This window comes from Scleropages formosus, chromosome 12 (assembly GCF_900964775.1).
Source record: "Scleropages formosus chromosome 12, fSclFor1.1, whole genome shotgun sequence".
In the NCBI taxonomy this organism is placed as follows: Eukaryota; Metazoa; Chordata; class Actinopteri; order Osteoglossiformes; family Osteoglossidae; genus Scleropages; species Scleropages formosus.
In genome coordinates this window covers 12,240,443-12,259,843 of record NC_041817.1, presented here as the reverse complement: position 1 = coordinate 12,259,843, position 19,401 = coordinate 12,240,443, and the positions used below count along the sequence as shown (strand labels likewise).

Here is a 19,401-nt window from a genome sequence, read left to right as displayed (position 1 = left end):
TGGGTTAGGCTCTGGTTCACGTGTGTGTGTGTGTGTGTGTGTGTGTGAGAGACCATTGTGAATTGCTTTATTATCTCTTCCTGCTAGTGAAATTTTCATTTCAGAAAAGTGAACTTTTATGTTCATTAATGTATGCATCATATCTGTAACTGAAGCCTTAGAGCTCTGACACATCATATGAAATATTTCATAGAACTACATATACAGAAGACAGTTCTGGGACTAATAATGCCACTGAGCGTGTGCACTTAAGTGTTAATTAATATAGCTTTCACAGACTATCTCTAATAAAAATAATTTATCTTCTGGATGAAAAACGACTGATCTTTATTTTGTTCACAGCAGTTACTATTCGGGGAGCCTAATTTTTATTTTGTAGTTGGAAAGGGTTACTAACATATGCACAGTAGTTTGTTTTGTTGAGCAAAATCTATGAAATATTAAGCCACTGTGTTTCTTTGCTCTGTACTACCTTTACCCTGGTAAGCAACAGGATTTTGAGTCCAGCCACAGGTATGGTGAGTGAAGTATGGAATTCACCACAAATTAAAAAACTAAGCTTGATTAAATGGGAAAAATCTATTTGTTCAAACAACTTAATTCAAGGACTGATCTAACTACTGTGTGAAACAAGTAATAATTCAAAAACTGAAAAAGTCCATAGAACCAAATATGGAAATAGTCTAAATAATACACATTTAATCATATGGGACTATAAGGACCCCTATAAGTTTTCATGACTGGCTAGAAATGCCAGCAGAATTTTCCTGTGCTGATTCTCCCAAGAATTTAATATTTTATTTTTGTTTCAAAACACTGAATTCGGTGCTGTTGCACAAAACATATTTGGTATCAAGGTCTGATTGATAAATTCAGTGTGCCACACACTGATTACCAATTTACCAAAAGTGTGTGAGTGACACAGAGAGTGTGTGTTCCACTGATGTATGAATGAGTAACCCAGTTTAAGTAGTGTATCTAGCAGTGTAAGTCACCGCGGTGAATAAGGTGTATGGGCTGATAACACTACATAGAGTTCATTGGAAATCGCTTTGGAGAAAAGTGTCTGCTAAGTGAATAAATAAATGTAAATGTAAATTTGCTGTATGTGGCAACTTGTCAGTGTGTTGCTGCCCCAGTATCTGAACTGAATTATGAACTTTGTGGAACTCTATTCTCCCTGTGTCTGAGAGCAGGGTGATGCTGCAAAATATATATTATATTGTGGCTCCATGTCTTCAGCATTATTCAGAGCACAGCCAATGGGACATCAGTCCTGTAGGTAGTTGCACTGGCAGAAGTAAACTCAGAATTTCCAGATCCAGAAGCAGAACGTCCTGGTAAGGCCATTGTTGGCTATGGGGTCCCTGGGTTCAGTCTGGATGCATTTGCATGTTAACATAATTAAATCGGTTGGACTGAATGTTCAACACTTCCTTTGAACATCTGCAGAAAAGGGCCCACATACCCCTGTCTTTTCCTGGCCACGGTACCACACTTTTGTTCGGTAATTCCTGCGTGATGGGATACACCACCTTTCTCCTTGTGTTTTGCGCACTTGTTGGCCCTTTTCTCTGTGGGGAAGTTGCAGGGGTCTTTGGGGGAATGTAAACTCACCCTTTCTTGGGATCTTGGCCCACAAAACCATCCATTGTTCAACAATGTTTTGGCAAACATTTTCTAGCCCATAACACACGGTCTTCATTTTTCTGGGTTCATCAACGTATAGTCCGTTTCTGCCTTCCTGAGTCAAAACTGTCTCAAACTGTTTCACCAGGTAAAGTGATGTTTGTCTTATTCTGATGTTAGAGATGTCTGTTAGCTTATGATTATAGTAGTATTTAATGTAAGCACATTGAATGTCAATTGTCTAATACATCAGATAACTGTTTATTAACTTGATTACACTCATGTTACTTTCATTATATATTTAATACATACTTTTTTCATAATCAGAAAGCAGGCAGAATGGTAAAGATACCACTTCTTTTAATTGGGAGAATATTTGTTATGTTGGATAGTTACTGTGCACACAGGTAGAAGAAAATGTGATCATTACCCTGCAAACACAAATGAGACCAGATGTCTCTCCATAACTTGACTTATTTCTATATTCAACCCCAATATCACAATCAATAAAGTTTAATGATAGATGTCCTTTGACATATATGTTAGGTTTTGTTAAATCCTAAGATAGGGCTACAAACAATTAAAATGTTACTGTAAAACTTTTAAGTATGAATTCCATTTTCATCAACTGGTCATCCTCTGCAGAGTTGCAGTGATTCCAAGTCTATCCTGAAAACACAGGGCATGAAGCAGAGTACAGTGGATGCGATTCTAGTCCATCACAGGACTTTTATTTTCTTTTATTTAAACTGAAACAAAAGTTGCAACATTTGTCAACATCTGGCCACGTTCAGTGTTATCTGTGCAATCAATAAAAGTGAATTAATATATCTGTACCTCAGTATACTCACTGGTATGCTCTGTGAAAGTCTTGGAAAAATATGCTGGAAAACTTTTAACATTTTATTAACTTGGAGCTGCATTAAAATTAAAACTAATGTAAAATGGCTTAAAAATACTTGGCCTCTACAAATTCCTACTCAGTATGGACTACTGACCAAATTCAGTATTCATCTTCTTGTTATTGATCATGAATGTGGAAGGCTGCTAAATCAATCTATTCCCACTCTTGGTCGCTGTGCAACAGACCATTTTTTTTTTCAAAAATAGACCAGTGACGAAATACCACTGAAAATAAATAAATGTAAAATGTTCGAAGTCTTCCGAAATGTCTTTGATGTTCAGACGCGGCTCGTAGTTTCTATACGAAACACTGACACCTGGTGGTCACTGACCAGAAGTGCGCAATTACAAAAGTGCCCCTAGTGGAATAAGCCTACTTTTATACATTTCACCTACAGTTATTATTTACATTTACATTTATTCATTCACCTGACGCTTTTCTCCAAAGCAACTTACAGTGGTGAGGTTACAATTATTTACCCATTTACACAGCCGGGTAATCAGAAGTAATGAGCGTATATTTCATGTAAAATAAAAACAACATTTTCTGAAATTATTTTAGGAGATGTTTTGAGACGGAAACCTCGGGTCGGAATCCTGTCCATACACGGACAACGACAGGAAAAGTATGTGATGGAAAAGGATTTATTGAAGTATTCTGTATATGAACCACCCCCCACCCCCCCCAGCCACAGTCCTGTACACCACCCCCTTTACATTTACATTGCATTTATTCACTTAGACACTTTTCTCCAAAGCAACTTCCACTGAACTCTATGTAGTGTTATGAGCCCACACACCTTATTCACCAAGGTGACTTACACTGCTAGATACACTACTTACACTCAGTCACTCATCCATATATCAGTGAAACACACTCTCTCTGTTACTCACACACACTATGGGGGAACCTGAAGAGCATGTCTTTGGACTGTGGGAGGAAACCAGAGTACCCGGAATAAACAGGGAGAACATGCAAACTCCACGCAGACTGAGCAGGAATTGATTCCATGTCTTCTCGCACCACCCAGGCACTGTAAGACAGTAGCGCTACTCACTGTGCTGCCGTGCCACCCCACAGTTGTGATCTTCAGCGATGAGGCCTAACTCCTGACACAAATGAAGCTCGTGCCAACACCTGAATTAAACCCGGTCTTGTCCTGCATACAAATCGGACAGAAAAGAAGAAGGAAACACTACTAAATATCTAACCGTTACTACAGTGCAGTACAACTTTTGTGCAAGTGCCTGTAAGTTATTAGTAGGTACAGATCAGTATCCATCAATAAACTCAGTACTAAGGATGCTGCAGATGGGCAAGATTGCTGCTGTCAGCATTTATTCATTTAGCTGACACTTTTCTGCAAAGCTACTGACAAGTTTGTTTATACAAGTGTCCAATTCTACTGTAGCAATTCAGTCTAAGCATACAGTGAGAGGTGGGATTCAAACCTACAACCATTGGAGCCAAAGGCATCAACACAAACCACTCCACTATCAGCTACCCTTGGTGGTTCTTATGTCACATCATCACTTATTCTCACATCTATGCACATTTTTTTCTGAAATGAGGATGCAGTAATATTGTTGGTACAGCTGGTAGAGGCAGGGCTCAGACATCGACGCTTTGGGGTCTCGTGTTTGCGCAGCTGGGTGCGCGCTGGCAGGCGACGCCCTCCTCGAACAATAACCTTTCCTTCCTTTGTCTGTCCGCCAACGCAGCGCGTTTGAGAAACAGAGAAAATACCTTTGTTGTCGTTTCCACTCTCACCGCTGGATAACGGTGCCCTTCTACTGTTTTTCGATTTTCTGTTTTTGTTTCCCACGAGATCCTCCTCGCGTTCGCCACTCGGCCCTCGCTCACCACAAGTGCATTGCAGGGCGCCGGCCGGGGGCGTAGTGTTTGCAGCTCTTTCCTTGTAACCAGAGTGCTCAGGGTTCGAATCCTGCTGCTGCTGTAATACACAGCTGACAGTACGGTGGTTACCCTGCATTACATTTATTCGTTCAACTGACGCGTTTCTCCAAAGCCACCTACAATTTACCTATTTACACCAGTGGGGATTTCTGTCCAAGGGTCCCACAGCTGGAGGGAGGGGGTATTAAAATCTTTGACCTTAGTGTCCAAAGGAAGTAGATATAACCACTGCACTACTAGCTGTACCATAGTAGTGGGACTGAATTACTACATTAAGAATACAGTAACCAGCAAGTATACAGGTAAATAATAGTTATACCTGCTGCTGTATAGTAATAATACACTCTCTCTATGAAACCGCTTATCCACAGTGGTGTCGCGGCGAACCGTGGCGTAATACGGCAACACAGGGGAGGGGACACACCCAGGACGGGACGCCACTCCATCGCAAGGCACCCCAAGCGGGACTCGAACCCCAGACCCACCGGAGAGCAGGACTCGACCAACCCCGATGCGCAACCTAAATTTTTTTAAAAGTTATTATTGTTGTCCTCGTGCTGTTCCAAAAATTGTTTAGCCGATGACTTTGCCCACGGCGACGAGCGGTGTTGTTCGGCGGGCAGGGAGGGAGGCACTGCGGCGGGTCTTTTCCGCCCATTCTCGCAGAGGAACGCAGTGAACGAGCTCGGTTTCCTTTGGAAGTCACCTTCCATTACATCACACCCCCCCCGCGACCCGCACCCCCCACCCCCCACCGCTGGAATTCCTCTGCTGCTCTGAGTCAGGGACTCGATCGACACCGGTGCCTTTTTCCTCCCGGCGGTACAGTTTCACTTCTAGAAGTGTGTGGAAGCGATGAATGCCGCTCTGCCTCGTCGAAATGACGCGCAATGGGAGCAAACGTGGACAAACGGCTCATTTTGAGTGAGTTCTTGGCGAAGATGTGCCGAGTGCTGCGCGGGAACGCGCCTGTCGGTGTCGCGCGTCGCTCACGAGATCAGCGCGTTCTCCCAGGTAACGATTGTCGATTCCCTCTTTCGGTCGCTGTTCAGCATTTGGTGCCTTCTGACCTTTTAGTGTTTCGTATTTCCTGAGCATTAAAAATTCCTTATGGTAGGGCTTCCTCGATTTTCAGTAAAAAGAAGTTTATCGTCCAATCAATGATGAAGCGAATTTCGTTTTTGATTTTGCAATAATGAGGGTTAATTACATTTGTATTCATTTAGCTGATGCTTTTCCTCCAAGCGACTTACACAGTGTTGGTTACAATTATTTACCCATTTATACAGGTGGGTAATTTTACCGGAGCAATTTTAGGGTAACCTTGCTGACTCAAGGGTACTACACCTAGAAGTGAGGCTCGAACCTGCGACCTTTGGTGCTAAGGGCAGTAGCGCTAACCCTCTTACGCTACAAGCTGTCCCCCATTAATTACAATAATGCTCTTGATTCCTTAAATTTGCGATATAATTTGTTCTACTCGATTGCATCTTTGCACAAGACTTAAAGAGCATCAGCGCAAATTAATTAATGCAAAACAAATTTGCCCCTAAAACAGATATACAAGGCGGTATATACACACACACCGCTTGTCCCCTGGGGGGAACCGGAGTCTAACCCGACAACGCAGGGCGAGAGGCTGGAGAGAGAGGGGACACACCCAGGACGGGATGCCCGTCTATCCCAGGGCACCCCAAGCGGGACTCGAACCTCAGACCCACCAGAGAGCAGGACCCGGTCCAACCCACTGCGTCACCGCCCAAAGCCGCCTAGAGCTGGACAATCATTGTGATAATATATAGGCCCTATGAGCTCATGTCAGCTTTTATTTATCTATTAGAAAATGAACTCTCTCTTATTTTGGCTCCTTGACAATCCTCAGATGGAAATCTGCTTCCGTATTGCGTAACAAAAAAGTACGTGACTGGGACGTGTTTCAAAATAAACCGCCTCTTACTTATTTAAGGGTTTATTGCCCTTGATCCCTAGTGCGTCACTTCAGGTACTTTGGATTTTAGGCCCCATGGAAGGATGTAAATCTGTCCTAAATCGTATTCAAAGTTGAAGTCAGTCGGCGGGGCGGTTACACTGATGGCGATTTTGTTTTGTTTTATTTCCCAAAAGACAGCAGTTCGTTCCTGTCATTGTTCGTTCAGGAATTAATTTGCGGCTTTTTATGACAGACAGAAGTGAGGGAAACAGACACACCCGACTATTTGTAACCTTTGTTAAGCTCACGTCTTGGTCCAGTCCGGGACGGTATTAGATACTCAGCTTCACGATGATTTACCCATTCTTACTGTAGCGCATTCAATCCAGGCTGTATCACTGCTAGAATGGGATTCGAACCTGCGCTCTTCGGTATATAAATCAACGGCTCCGCTGACCGGCTGCCCCAATAAGTGAATCATTAATGCTGTGTAATATAATATAATATAATATACACACTGTCTGAAACCGTTTGTACAGAGCAAGGTCGTGGTGAATCGGAACCTAACCCAGCAACACAGGGCGTAGGGCTGGAGGGGGAGGGGACACACCGAGGACGGGACGCCAGTCCGTCACAAGGCACCCCACGCGGGACTCGAACCCCAGACCCGCGCCCCCTTAGGTGTTTGAGGAAAAAAGCGGTTGTCGGGACGGGAGCATTGTTTCCCTGTGTGTGTCGGTGTTCTAGTGAAAAGTTTACAATAAACTCTCTCCGATATCCGATGTTCTAGCAATTTCTACCTCGAAACCGGCGGATGGAGCGAACACTTGTGCCCGTTTTACCCGCTATTTCAACGATTCTCTCAAAGTTATTATTGCTGCTTTTTTCTGTCTTGCGGAAAGGGTCGTGATTTATTATTGTTCGTTTCCACGGGTACATTTCTCCCAATATGAGTTATCAATAAAACTTGTATTCTCCATGTCACCGAATGAGTGAGGCATTTCACAAGATAAAGGATCAATTATATTGACAGATTTAAAAAAATAAGACAAGCCTTCTAATCTGCTTGGGATACACTATTTCTCTGGGTCTCACTTGGAATATTTGACAGCACTTTTCGGGAGCTTTTAAATGAAAGCAAAAAAAAAAAAGAGAGTTTAAGACATGATTGTATGGGTAGCCTACTGACTTTTCATTTTAACACACTGTAGGAAATTACAATGACAATTACACACATTTTCTGAGCCGCTTGTCCCATACGGGGTTGCGGGGAACCGGAGCCTACCCTGCAACACAGGGCGTAAAGCCGGAGGGGGAGGGGACACATCCAGGACGGGACGCCAGTCCGTCGCAAGGCACCCCAAGCGGGACTCGAACCCCAGACCCACTGGAGAGCAGGACCCGGTCCACCCTACTGCACCACCATGCCCCCCCATGACAATTACAATGAATGTGGTTTTCTTACATCTCCCTGCCTTTGGGATTCTTCAGTGTGCAGCTCATAAAGACTTTCGCTCCCTTAAAGTAACTTGTGAAACCTTTTGAATTCTTCCCTGGTCTAACGGGACTGTATGATGTCTGAGGACTTTCATAGCTTTACCGACAGAAGGCAGAGGCCCAGCATTCGAATGCTTGGAGTGAGTGATTTGGGAGGATTTTGTCCCACGAGAACAACGAATGTTTTCCTGAGACTCTAGAGAGCCATTCTTGGGTTTGCTGTAACGTCTCAGGGTAAGAGAGAGAGACAGAGAGAAAAGGAAAGAGAGAGAGGAGAAAGTGAGAGAATGAGACGATTTGCCACTCTCCGAGCTCCACTTTAGGACGCGTACCTCGCATGGCCTCCGGAACGTGTCTCCAGAAACGAACCCAAATAAAAACGCTTTGGCTCTCATTGTCATCGTGACTGGAAACGACAACAGTAAACTTGTTAAAGGCTGAGAAGAGGTTGTCACTGTAAAGGAGATGGGACCCCCCACGGAGTGGTTTTAATGAAGATGCGTTCAAAACTGTCATCGAGATTTGACTTGAAAATGATGCCGAGTCCGAGAAACACCGCGCACGCGACACGGGTCTTACCGGCAGAAAACTACTTTGCATACAGTAACCGACCTGGCTGCGCGGCTTCAGGTGTTCGGGTGTGAAAGTTGACCGTTTGCTGTGAAAGAAGGTGAAACAAAGTGAAGAAGGTGCGAGAAATGGGAAGACACCAGAGGATGAGGATAATTGTCCTCCACAAAATGAGCAGAACATCTCACGTGCCCTGTAGTGTAGCTCACGCCGCTGTCTGAGTGTCGATACACTTTGGTGTATTTTAATTTCGCTGAGCCAGTAGCGCTTTTTCTTGCACTCTGAAGTACACCAAGATATTGAATTTTACATTTTTACAGGTTTCCATTTGATGAAACTATTTCGACAGAATGAAATGAAATGTTTTGCTCGTGCAATTCTGCAAGGCCTGTTGAATTACGGGAAAGCTTCTTTTTAAAGACACCTGCTTTTTACTTCAACGTTCCTAGTTCTTCGGTTTTTCTCAAGGTTCCAGGGGAACTTCTTCAAAAACACCAGTAAGAGTTTACTTCTACTTATGAGGTGAATCATCAGAATGTATTGAATGCTTTCATGCAGTTTGGTATGACGATGATTTTGCTACGCAAATCGGGACATGTAGGCTGCTAATTTTGGTAGTGGTAGTCTCATGGTGGGTCTTCAAGACCAAATGTGTATCTCGAACTGCGCCTGTCTGCCCTGTGTGTCGACAGTGTTGTGAATCTGACCCTTCTTCTCAGCATGACCGAGTGAAACCTCATCATAGCCTGGGCCAACCATGGAGCCGGCCCTCAACTGCAGTGCGGAGTGCCCAGGGCCCGGAAGCTGCTTCCTCCAACCGGGTATCGACAACCAGGAGGCCTGGAGGGTCCTGCGCAGACTGTGCTCTCTGGCTCAGGTGAAGTCTCTTGCTCTCCTTCTTTCTCTCGGTGTCGAGGACCTAGTGGAAGCATCGCAATAAAAGCCCAAGGTGCCAACGCGTTAGAAGAAAAGAGGACAGCGCACAGTAGACAGCTGATATGGTCACAGGAACAGCCCACACAGCTGGGTGTTGTATAACACAGCAGTTATCAGCACATCTGTATCTCTGAGCTGGGCCTGATCCATCCAGCCTCCTCCACATGTATGCAAGTGATTCCTGTGCATACTGGATTTAAATGACAACCAGGATCTGCAGCTCTTTAACAGAAAGCATCTTTTCATTTTGAAAAGTGTGGTGTGTACAATAATAATAATAATTATAATAATAGAGACCAAGATAAGGTACAGGACAGGTATCAAACAAAGGACTTTAATACAGAGAGCTGTTCGGACTCACCCCTCAGCATGGCGGCATCATGCGGCTGACAAAAATGACTGTAATTAAAAAACCTGCTCTCTGTTTCCATCTTGGCGCAGGTTGGTCATGGTCCCCCCAGAACACAGTCTCTGATTCTGAGGGCCATTGTGGGGGTGATGCTCTCCGGTGGCATCCTGCTGGCCCTCTTCTTTTTAGCCTTCACCCTGCGCTGCAGGAACAACAGGTATGGACAGAGCTACTCCTCCGTAGACCATATGCGCTTTGCGGGGTTCCAATCACCGCCGGTCACAGCTGCGTACCACGGTCTGTCCAACAGGATAGTGAAGATGTCCAGCCCCAACCTGAATGTGCTGACCCTGTGCGGCAGCGTGCTGACCTACTGCAGTGGCTTCCTGCATACCACAGAGGAGAGCTCCCTACTACCTCTTACCAGCCGTGCAACTCTATTCCAGGTACACACAATTACATAGATACACGCACGTATTTTTCCTGTATTCGGAAATTTCCCGCTTTAATGCAGTAAATCGTTTCTACCTCCATCTACACACAAAGATGCATCCATACATGCACAGTTAAACGCGCATGCCCACACACGGAGGTGTGCACACATCTGCACGCACGTAACCAAACATTGCTGGGGTGCATAAAACCATATCCCGTAAAGGTGACGGGGTGGGTCGACCCGCTTTGCTTCGGGTTATTCTCATATCTGCAGACTGTATGCAGTCGGTGATCCGGACTCTTCTGTCCGCAGCGTCTGTGAAAATTCCACATCAGCACCTCGTGTAGCTGCTTTGGCAGCAGAGCAATAGCACTGATTCACTTTTTAAGGGGACATCGGTATCTTCCTTTTGTTGGAATCCGGCGACTGTGTATCACGATGTTTCTCTAGTGGTGGCAGTGTTACTCCTCTCACCAGTCAAGAGCTTCCTTTACATCACTTGCCCTACCTGCCTTCCAGCTGCTCGGAGGCCAACTTAGGAATGGCCAGAGGAATCAGAAGAAATCGTGGAACACAGGATCCACATTTAGTTCTCTCTGTGTGTAACAGTCTTTGTGAGGAGATCGCAAGTAGCTTACCTGTATTCATACCTGGATACTGCTGACTCTCGGCCAGCTGAACTCTGTCAGTTGCAGATGTCAGAATTCACAGCCGTCTGTGTCCCAGGTCCGGATCTGGACCCTCTGCATTGGTAGCTCCCTGGTATTTGGACCCATCCTGGCCAAAACTTGGCGCCTGTACCGGATCTTCACCCAGCGAATGCCAAACAGGCGGGTGGTGGGTGTCCCTCCGTGTCATTCTAGCGTCTATCACTAAGCACTTCCTAGAAAGAGATATGAGGGAATGTGTTGCCTGGGTTTCAGATCATTAGAGATATCCAGCTCATTGGTTTGGTGGCCCTGCTAATTCTGCTGGACGTCCTGGTTCTTAGTACCTGGGGTCTGACTGACCCGGTCCAGTGTGCAAGGTCCATTACAGCACTCGTGAAGGTAAGGTCCTTAATTACTCATCATTTACATACTTTTCAGTTACATTTTGTTGGTACGTTCTATTGCATCCAAAAAAGTGGTTAGTGATGTGATTTATAATGTAATTGTTTCACTGTAGTGTTGAATTTACAATCAGGACGTAACATATTTAATGAATGACTTAAAAAAACTGCGCTCTGAAGACATCTTCGCCGCAGACATAGGAGGACATCTCTTTGTCGATGTGTCAAGTGTCCCCTCTGTGGCTATGTAGAGGGTGCTGGCGACTTTCCTCTGTTGGAAACTCTTTCCCAGGTGGCAGAAGAGGACGTCTCCTACTCGCTGTCCCAGGCAGAGTCCTGCTCCTCACTCTACACTGATGTCTGGATCTTCATTCTGTCTGTGCTCAAGGTAAAACATGGCACATCATGCCTCTCACACAAACTAAGTGAGTCAAAGTGTACTTAGTGTAGGTGTCACCTATTTATAGGTCTGTGCTCCTCATGCAAACCAACCTTCATTGGCATTATAAGGGGCCAAGAGGTGAGGTGTTGCTCCAGCAGGACTTAAACCCTATAAATTTACTATAAAATTACTGCACTCACACCTGGTGGGTCTTTCACACTTCACTGAAAGGAAAAAATAAACAGAACTTAATGGCAGTGACTTTTCAGGTAGTTTTGCACCATTGTTGCCATGAGGCAGCAGGGTGGCACAGCGAGTAGCGCTGCTGTCTCACAACGCCTAAGTGGTGTGAGAGGACGTGGAGTTGATTCCTGCTCAGTCTGTGTGGAGTCTACATGTTCTCCCTGTTTATTCTGGGTGCTCTGGTTTCCTCCCACACTCTAAAGACATGCTGTTCAGGTTCATCCATAGTGTGTGTGAGTGACAGAGAGAGTGTGTTCCACTGATGTATGGATGAGTGACCCAGTGTAAGTAGTGTATCTAGCAGTGTAAGTCACCACGGTGAATAAGGTGTGTGGGCTCATAACACTACATAGAGTTCATTGGAAGTCACTTTGGAGAAAAGTGTCTGCTAAATCAATGTTTATAAGCTTATGGTGGACACAATGGCACAAATTCACCCCAAATGCTGCATTGTACTTACATGTGATTTACTGTTATTCTCACATGTCCCATGTCATCTGTGTCTTCTCCTTCCCTCCACATTCCCACTAGGGTGGCCTCCTTCTGTATGGGACCTACCTGGCAGGTCTGAGCAGCAATGTCAGCTCACCTCCAGTGAACCAGTCCCCAACCATCATGGCATCTGTGTGTTTGGTCTGCCTGTCCGTGGCAGGTGTTATGCTTGTGTCTGGACTGCTGCCGGCCTGGCCAAGCGTGGTCCATGGGTTTGTATCCGGAGCCATTTTCCTCTGCACGCTGACCATCAACTGCGTTCTGTTTGTGCCACAGGTGAGGGTACAGATATAGTAACCTGAGTCTGTCCAGGGTCACATAGGTCAGCGACTCGTGGTAGATCTGGATCATTCTATACGGGATAATATGAGCTCTGTGCACATTTTAAGTTGACGGGTCTCGAGGTAGGGGGCACGGTGGCGCAGTGGGTTGGACCGGGTCCTGCTCTTCAGTGGGTCTGGGGTTCGAGTCCCGCTTGGGGTGCCTTGCGACGGACTGGCGTCCCGTCCTGGGTGTGTCCCCTCCCTCTCTGGCCTTACGCCCTGTGTTGCCGGGTAGGCTCCGGTTCCCCGTGACCCCGTATGGGACAAGCGGTTCAGAAAGTGTGTGTGTGTGGGTGGTCTCGAGGTAACATACCATCCTCTCTCAGAACGTGAACATTTAGAGTGCATATTCATGGCTACAGAGATTCAGCTCCATAAGGTCTCCTGTATCGTCACAGTCTCACTTTGGGGGTGTGTAGGGAGTTACAGTATGTGTGTATCTGTATTTGCTTGTGTCAGTGTCTCTGTCCGTGCTCTAATTACAATACTCGGTGTGTGTTTATCATTGTTCATTTTAGTGAAAAGATCACATCACTTCAGTAAGACACTAAACTACGAACAACACTTCTGTTTTCTAGTTTGAGTGCAAAGGCAACCAGCTGTAGTTATGAATTCTGCCCCTTACATTCTGCCTCCCGCCCAACCCCTCTGCCCCTATAACCCCCTCAGCTGAGGCAGTGGAGGCAGTTTGAGGGTGAGCAGAAGCCCAGTGCCAATCATATGGCCAAATTCTTCAGTAGCCCCAGCAAGGGCCTCTACTCCATGTACAGCGAGGAGGGTCTCTACCACTTGCTGGAGGAGAACGTGTCCATGAAGAGGCTCCTCACAGAGGTACGGCTAGGTCTAAGGTCAAAGAACCTCAGCTCCTCTGGCCGAGATTAGCAACAAGACAGGTCTGCAACAGCTGTATTTGCATAAAGCAGTATTTCTTTTTCACTAATTGTATTGCATCACTTTGCCACGCTGATTTTCTATAAATCTAAGGTTTTATATAGATGTAGTTTTTTTTTGCTTTCATGAATTTTTCTGATGTTGCTGTTAAGAACAATAGTGAAATACGATAATGACGGTACAGTACTGTATGCCCGTAAGGTATAAGAGAAAGGAGAGAAGATCAGTAGCTCGGGAGGAATGGCTTGAACGTTAGGTGAATGCTGAGCTCGGTGTTCTTTTTGTGGATGATTTACTAAGACACCACAAGGGTTCTGGCCCGATCAAGCTGCGAACAAGATACAAAGTTTCTGGAAGCGTGGTTCCCCAGACTGGGTTCAAATCACCACTGTCCACCTATAGGGGTCACCTGATCAGCTATATAAACACATTTTTCACACTGCAGTCATACCCCGCATAACGTCCTATTAAAGTGCGTCCGTTAGCATACACGTCCGTGGTCCCGTAAGAAAATAATAGAAATTAAAGAAGAATTTCAGCCAGCGGGACGTAGCGGACGCAAGCGGCCTTTAAGCAGCCATACGCACACACGTGATTGCCTAGAGAGGTGACCGTGCAGCCAGGTGTACGATGTCAAACTTTATCCAGAGATATAGATATAGTCTGTAGTATATAGAGATGGGGGCACGGTGGCGCAGTGGGTTGGACCAGGTCCTGCTCTCTGGTGGGTCTGGGGTTCGAGTCCTTCTTGGGGTGCCTTGCAACAGACTGGCGTCCTGTCCTGGGTGTGTCCTCTCCCCCTCCAGCCTTATGCCCTGTGTTGCCAGGTTAGGCTCTGGCTCAATGTGACCCCAACTGGGACGTGCGGTTCTGAAAATGTGTGTGTGTATATAGAGATAAGATATATAGTCTATAATACAGTATACGTACATATGTTTGAAGTCATAATAAACACCGATGTTATTGGTTGACATTTGAAGGTTATTATAATGAACTTTCAATCATTATTACCTTATTAACAAAAGAAAAAATTTTACTGTACACTACAGTACTGTACAACAATGCGTGTGTGATCTCGCATCAGCGGCATCACCGCAGCAGACAAGCATCTCGTGCATCTTGTTCCATTATCCTGTCTCCATATTCAAGTTTTTATAAAGCATCCACCCTTAAGTTCATAATGGGTCCAAAACACAGCTCAAGCACCCCCAGCGACAGCAGCACAAGTACTGTACAGTAATATAAAGTTGTACAGGTATTGACTGAACTTACTGTTCCCATACAACAACAACAAAAGGGTTGTTCGAAGAACGTCCAAATCGCACAACGTCCTATTTCTCAGAACGTACATAGGACGTTACGCGAGGCATGACTGTACTCCCCTTTTCTTACTTTGCAGTGATGATGCCACCTAGATTGATGGTGAATCGTTACAATGACAGTGCAGAGCTCAGCATTTACCTAATCATCATGTCTATAAGACAGTTTGAATATGTAGGGTCTACACATAGTCATTGTCATATACACCATGAATAACGACTGTGACTGATACTGACTTAAGTACATCAACGGCTGTGATTGACCTTTGTTTGCATTTGTATGATGACCAGTGCCAATAATTTTCACTTTGCAGACCTTTGTCCTTCCCTTGCTGGTTATTTAACAACCCCGGTTTCTCTCCTGGGTCTCGGCTAACGTTGTGCTTTTCCCTCGCAGAAGGATGCCGTTATTGTGAGCTTACAGGAGCAAGTGAACAGTGCCAAGGACAAGCTGCTAAGACTGATGTCAGCGAGTACACACCCAGGGGCCTTCGAGCTGCCTTACCGCCTTAGCTTGTCCTCCACGCATTCTGCAGAGCTGGCAAATTCCTCAAGCCCTTTGCTGAGCTCCATCACTGCAGCCCTTCCTAGTCCCTGTTCTATAGTTACTGTAAATGCAGTTGCACAAGGATCACCTAACAGCAGTTTGAAAAGTGACATCAGCACAGAGAGCAGGGCAAAGTCTGTGTATAATAACGTAGCCATCAAGGGCGATTCGGAGCACGTGGACCGTGTCACAGCGCCCAGCCTCCGGCCCGGTAGCTGCGTCAGCTCCACCTACGCCCAGACCTCAGTCTCCTCACAGCAAAGGGAAGTGGTGTCTCCAGGCCCAAGGAGCGAGCAGGCTTTCATCAGCAGTGAGCAGCTGCAAGAGGTCCTTCAGGAACTCAGCCTGGACGCCTTCAGCGTCCTGCACACTGGGTCTTCGTCCGGTACTCCGGTTATCCCTTATTACCGTGGCATGTCTCCCTACGTCATGCGGAAAAGGAGGCCCCCCTTTCGCGCCTCCATGCGAGGAGCTTCCACAGGTTGCTCCCTAGGGTCCCAGCACACGTCACAACCACTGGCTCTGTCTGCTGTGCACATCGATCTCCAAGCACCCCATGCTCTCAACCCCAGGGAGAACAGAAGAGTAGAGGGAGAAGAGGATGAGAAGGAAGCTATCCCAAAGCAGAGATCCCATGGCTTAAAGGAGAACCATTGTGGGGCATCAGGAAGACTTTTCTTTCCACCCGAGTTAGCAGGGTCGCACGGAGTACCTCGGCCTTGCAAGACCGAGGGTCCACTGCAAGCGCCGTGGGATGATTCCGATTCGGAATCCAGCAGCTCTGAGGAGGGCTGCTGTTATCGCAGGCCCTACTGCCGGGCCTGCGTATTAGGCTCCTTTGAGTCAGTTGAAACCTCTGCTTCAGAGACGGACAGCGAGTCTGCAGCGGTTCCGGTCTGTGGCTACAGGATTCACTCACTTGTCAGTTTCAAGGAGGACCTAAGGCCTACCTTTGTCTGAACATGCATCATGAGCTGCAAGCCAAGCAGGATGTAATGCTGTAACCGTGTAACACTGGATTCCTATGTTTCTGGATCTCTGTTCTCTCCCTGCTGCCTTGGGAGATGTGTGTTATTTTGTCATGAGCTCCCTACTAGTTTTGGACCACTTACCAGTTAGAGAGGCGCAGATCATTATACATTTCCCTCTTAATAAGTCATTAACAGTGTTTTCATCGGCTTCCTGGAAGGCTGCGCGCCGTGCGTTATTTATACATCCCCACGTAAAGCCGGATTTTGGCATAGCTGTTATAAAGTAGCATGGTTTATCACCAGATTGCCAGTTTGCTTTACATGCTGACTCATCGTTGATCCCTGCTGTTTCTGCATCAGTCGCATCGCAGTGAGTGCTGACAGAGCAGCGGCATCCCGACCTGCCCCGCCCCCCAGCGCTAGCCTGTCACTGCACCTATTTCGGGGTGATGTGTTCATACGAGGAGGTGTGGATCTGCACGCAAGTGCTGCTTTCCAGCCTCTCAGCTGTGAATTAGGCTTCCGTTAGTCTTATTTTTATGCAGATATTGGCATTTTTCTTTAATGGTTTCATTATTGTAGCTATAATTCATCCAGTGTTTGTCTATCGCTTTTACAAGTGCATTCAGCCCTCGTATATACGGGTCCTGTAAAACCAAAAAAAAAAATGCTTCAAACCCTTATGAAAGTATATACTCTTTTAAATACAACAGGCTTATCATGGAATGACATTTTTGCCCATTTTATTTACACAGCAGGTTTTTAATTCTGTAATTTGCATAAGATATTTTGGACAGAGACACATATTTGCGTCTGTCTCAAACCAAATGATTTTTAACCCTCAATCGCGTCAATCGGGCTATTTTCCGGCAAAATGTTACTGTATTAACCTCTAAATCAGACTGGAAACAATGACCAGTAGTGTCCAAGTAGGGTGAGAATGGTGGTGGTTGAACTACAATCTTTTAAAACGGGCACTGGATGGAGACAGATATTCCCTGCAGTAGTTTATTAACATGGTGACGTTTCTTTCATGGCAAATACCAACTATACGGTATACTTACTACCTCCTGTCATATTGACAGTCTCAGCCAATCACAGTCACCAAGTTATATCTAACACCACAACTGAAATAGTAGAATTAATACTATTCTTAATTTATCTGATGCTTTTCTCCAAAGTGACTTAAAATGTTAAGCTTCTTACAGTCACAGTATGTATCCATTTAAGAAGCAGGGTAATTTTTACAGGAGCAATTCAAGGCATGTACTTTGCTCAAGGGTACTACAACAGGAGCAGAGATCAAACATCTGTTATTAATACTACGCAGTACCTCTAATGGCACGGTGTTTGCAAGCTTCTTAGAGCAAAAGTTATAGGCAATGATCTTCTGAACAAATCATAGGCAGTGATCTTCTGAACTTTATTTTTTTATAAGATCTATGAGCCAAGTTATCAAAATGTCTCTATTTTCTAAATGTTTTATACATATGTCACTGTGGTTCATACACTTATAAAATGTGTACAGTGAGCTGCATGCATTGACTAAGTTATAAAACTGATACCAAGCAACAGCTGATTGTCTAGAAGGATCAGACAGGGTTAGGTGAAAGGACAATGCTCCGTTTGGACCCTTTCTTTTGTGCTGTAATTTTCCACTTTGAAACGTGAGAACGACGAGGAATATTTATCAGTAACTTTATTTCACTTATTTCTGTTGTATTTAGTTTTAATTTAATGTATTTTATTTATTATCACCATTTTTTTAAGGATACTTCTGATAATATTTCACCCCATCACCTTACTATAAGTCATTGTATAATGAAATATAGCATGGTGTTTTGCACATGAAAATGGGTTTATTTATCAGTAAATGTTCATTTCATAAATACTGTATATGTATGTTTTTTACTAATTTAAGGGTTTTCAATGAATGTCCATAACATAATACAATTCAAAATACAATTCTTTTAATTATTTCAGCAATGTTGTCTGTTGAAATGCAGAACTATGTGTATAAGGCTTTCCTAAGCGTCAGTTGGTCAAACTCCAGTTCTTCTGCCCATCAGCTATTACATTTCATTATAAAAGACTGTCTTAAGACAAAGTCTTAAATTTCCTCAGTCATTTAGTACTTACCAAAACTCGTATGGAAAATATGACACTTTCACTGAATTACAAGAACAGTTTTCATGTTTTCGCACAAATTGCAGACTGACAATTTTCTTTTGTTTTGCAAAACCCTGCACACAATAAGCCTTGTGAAGCAAATCTTGCATCAATGAAACCTTGTGTTTTATTGTGCAATACGATATACAATATTTTACTCATTGCAAACACTAATACCCAACAAATAGAAATATAAACAATTAATTATTATCAAATGATTGTGAGAAGGGGGGTGCGGTGGCGCAGTGAGTTGGACCGGGTCCTTCTCTCCGGTGGGTCCGGGGTTTGAGTCCCGCTTGGGGTGCCTTGCGGTGGACTGACGTCCCGTCCTGGGTGTGTCCCCTCCCCCTCCGGCCTTACGCCCTGTGTTACCGGGTAGGCTCCGGCTCCCCGCGACCCCGTATGGGACAAGCGGTTCCGAAAGTGTGTGTGTGGTTGTGAGAAATGGAAGCAATATTTTACCGCCCCCCATGAGGTCATGAGAAACCTGTGTCTTAATGCCAGGAGCAAAGCATTTGACAGGGAGAACACTGAGCATCTACAAGAGAAAGCTGCGGCTATAGTTGCTGAGGACACTCTTGACAGTGCGGTATGTTCTGCTGCTTCTGCTTTTTTAGTGGGGAATGTGCTGGTACACAAAGAAGCTATGCTTTTTTAGCTTGTGGACAAGTCATGCCAGGAAAAAACAAGAACTTTCCTTATTTAAGAGCCTTTGTTGCAATTGTTGCTATTTTCGTCCAAAATAAAACTCACTGGCAGTCAGAGAGAATAAAGCTGTGGATCACTGACTGAATACACTTGGTTGATGGGCGGTACAAAAAAGTATATGAAAAGGCTCGGTAACA

General features: G+C 45.0%; 1 protein-coding gene across 3 annotated transcripts in view; it reads left to right on the top strand.

Moving 5' to 3' along the window:
• The first annotated feature begins 5,230 nt into the window (after positions 1 to 5,230).
• Positions 5,231 to 19,401, top strand: part of gpr156 (G protein-coupled receptor 156) — a 19,180-nt gene continuing 5,009 nt past the window's right edge. The window contains exons 1-10 of one of the 3 annotated variants that reach the window (XR_001965764.2): positions 5,231 to 5,464; positions 9,167 to 9,324; positions 9,825 to 9,949; positions 10,043 to 10,178; positions 10,895 to 11,005; positions 11,092 to 11,217; positions 11,512 to 11,607; positions 12,376 to 12,612; positions 13,329 to 13,490; positions 15,267 to 16,721. Coding sequence is in view for 2 of the 3 variants with exons in the window: in XM_018744056.2 (XP_018599572.2) it covers positions 9,205 to 9,324; positions 9,825 to 9,949; positions 10,043 to 10,178; positions 10,895 to 11,005; positions 11,092 to 11,217; positions 11,512 to 11,607; positions 12,376 to 12,612; positions 13,329 to 13,490; positions 15,267 to 16,376 (2,223 nt within the window). In the remaining variant the exon portion in view is untranslated. Of the gene's footprint in view, positions 5,465 to 7,847; positions 8,945 to 9,166; positions 9,325 to 9,824; positions 9,950 to 10,042; positions 10,179 to 10,894; positions 11,006 to 11,091; positions 11,218 to 11,511; positions 11,608 to 12,375; positions 12,613 to 13,328; positions 13,491 to 15,266; positions 18,199 to 19,401 lie in introns of those variants that run through there. The other 2 variants (XM_018744056.2, XM_018744057.2) reach the window with 2 other exon arrangements.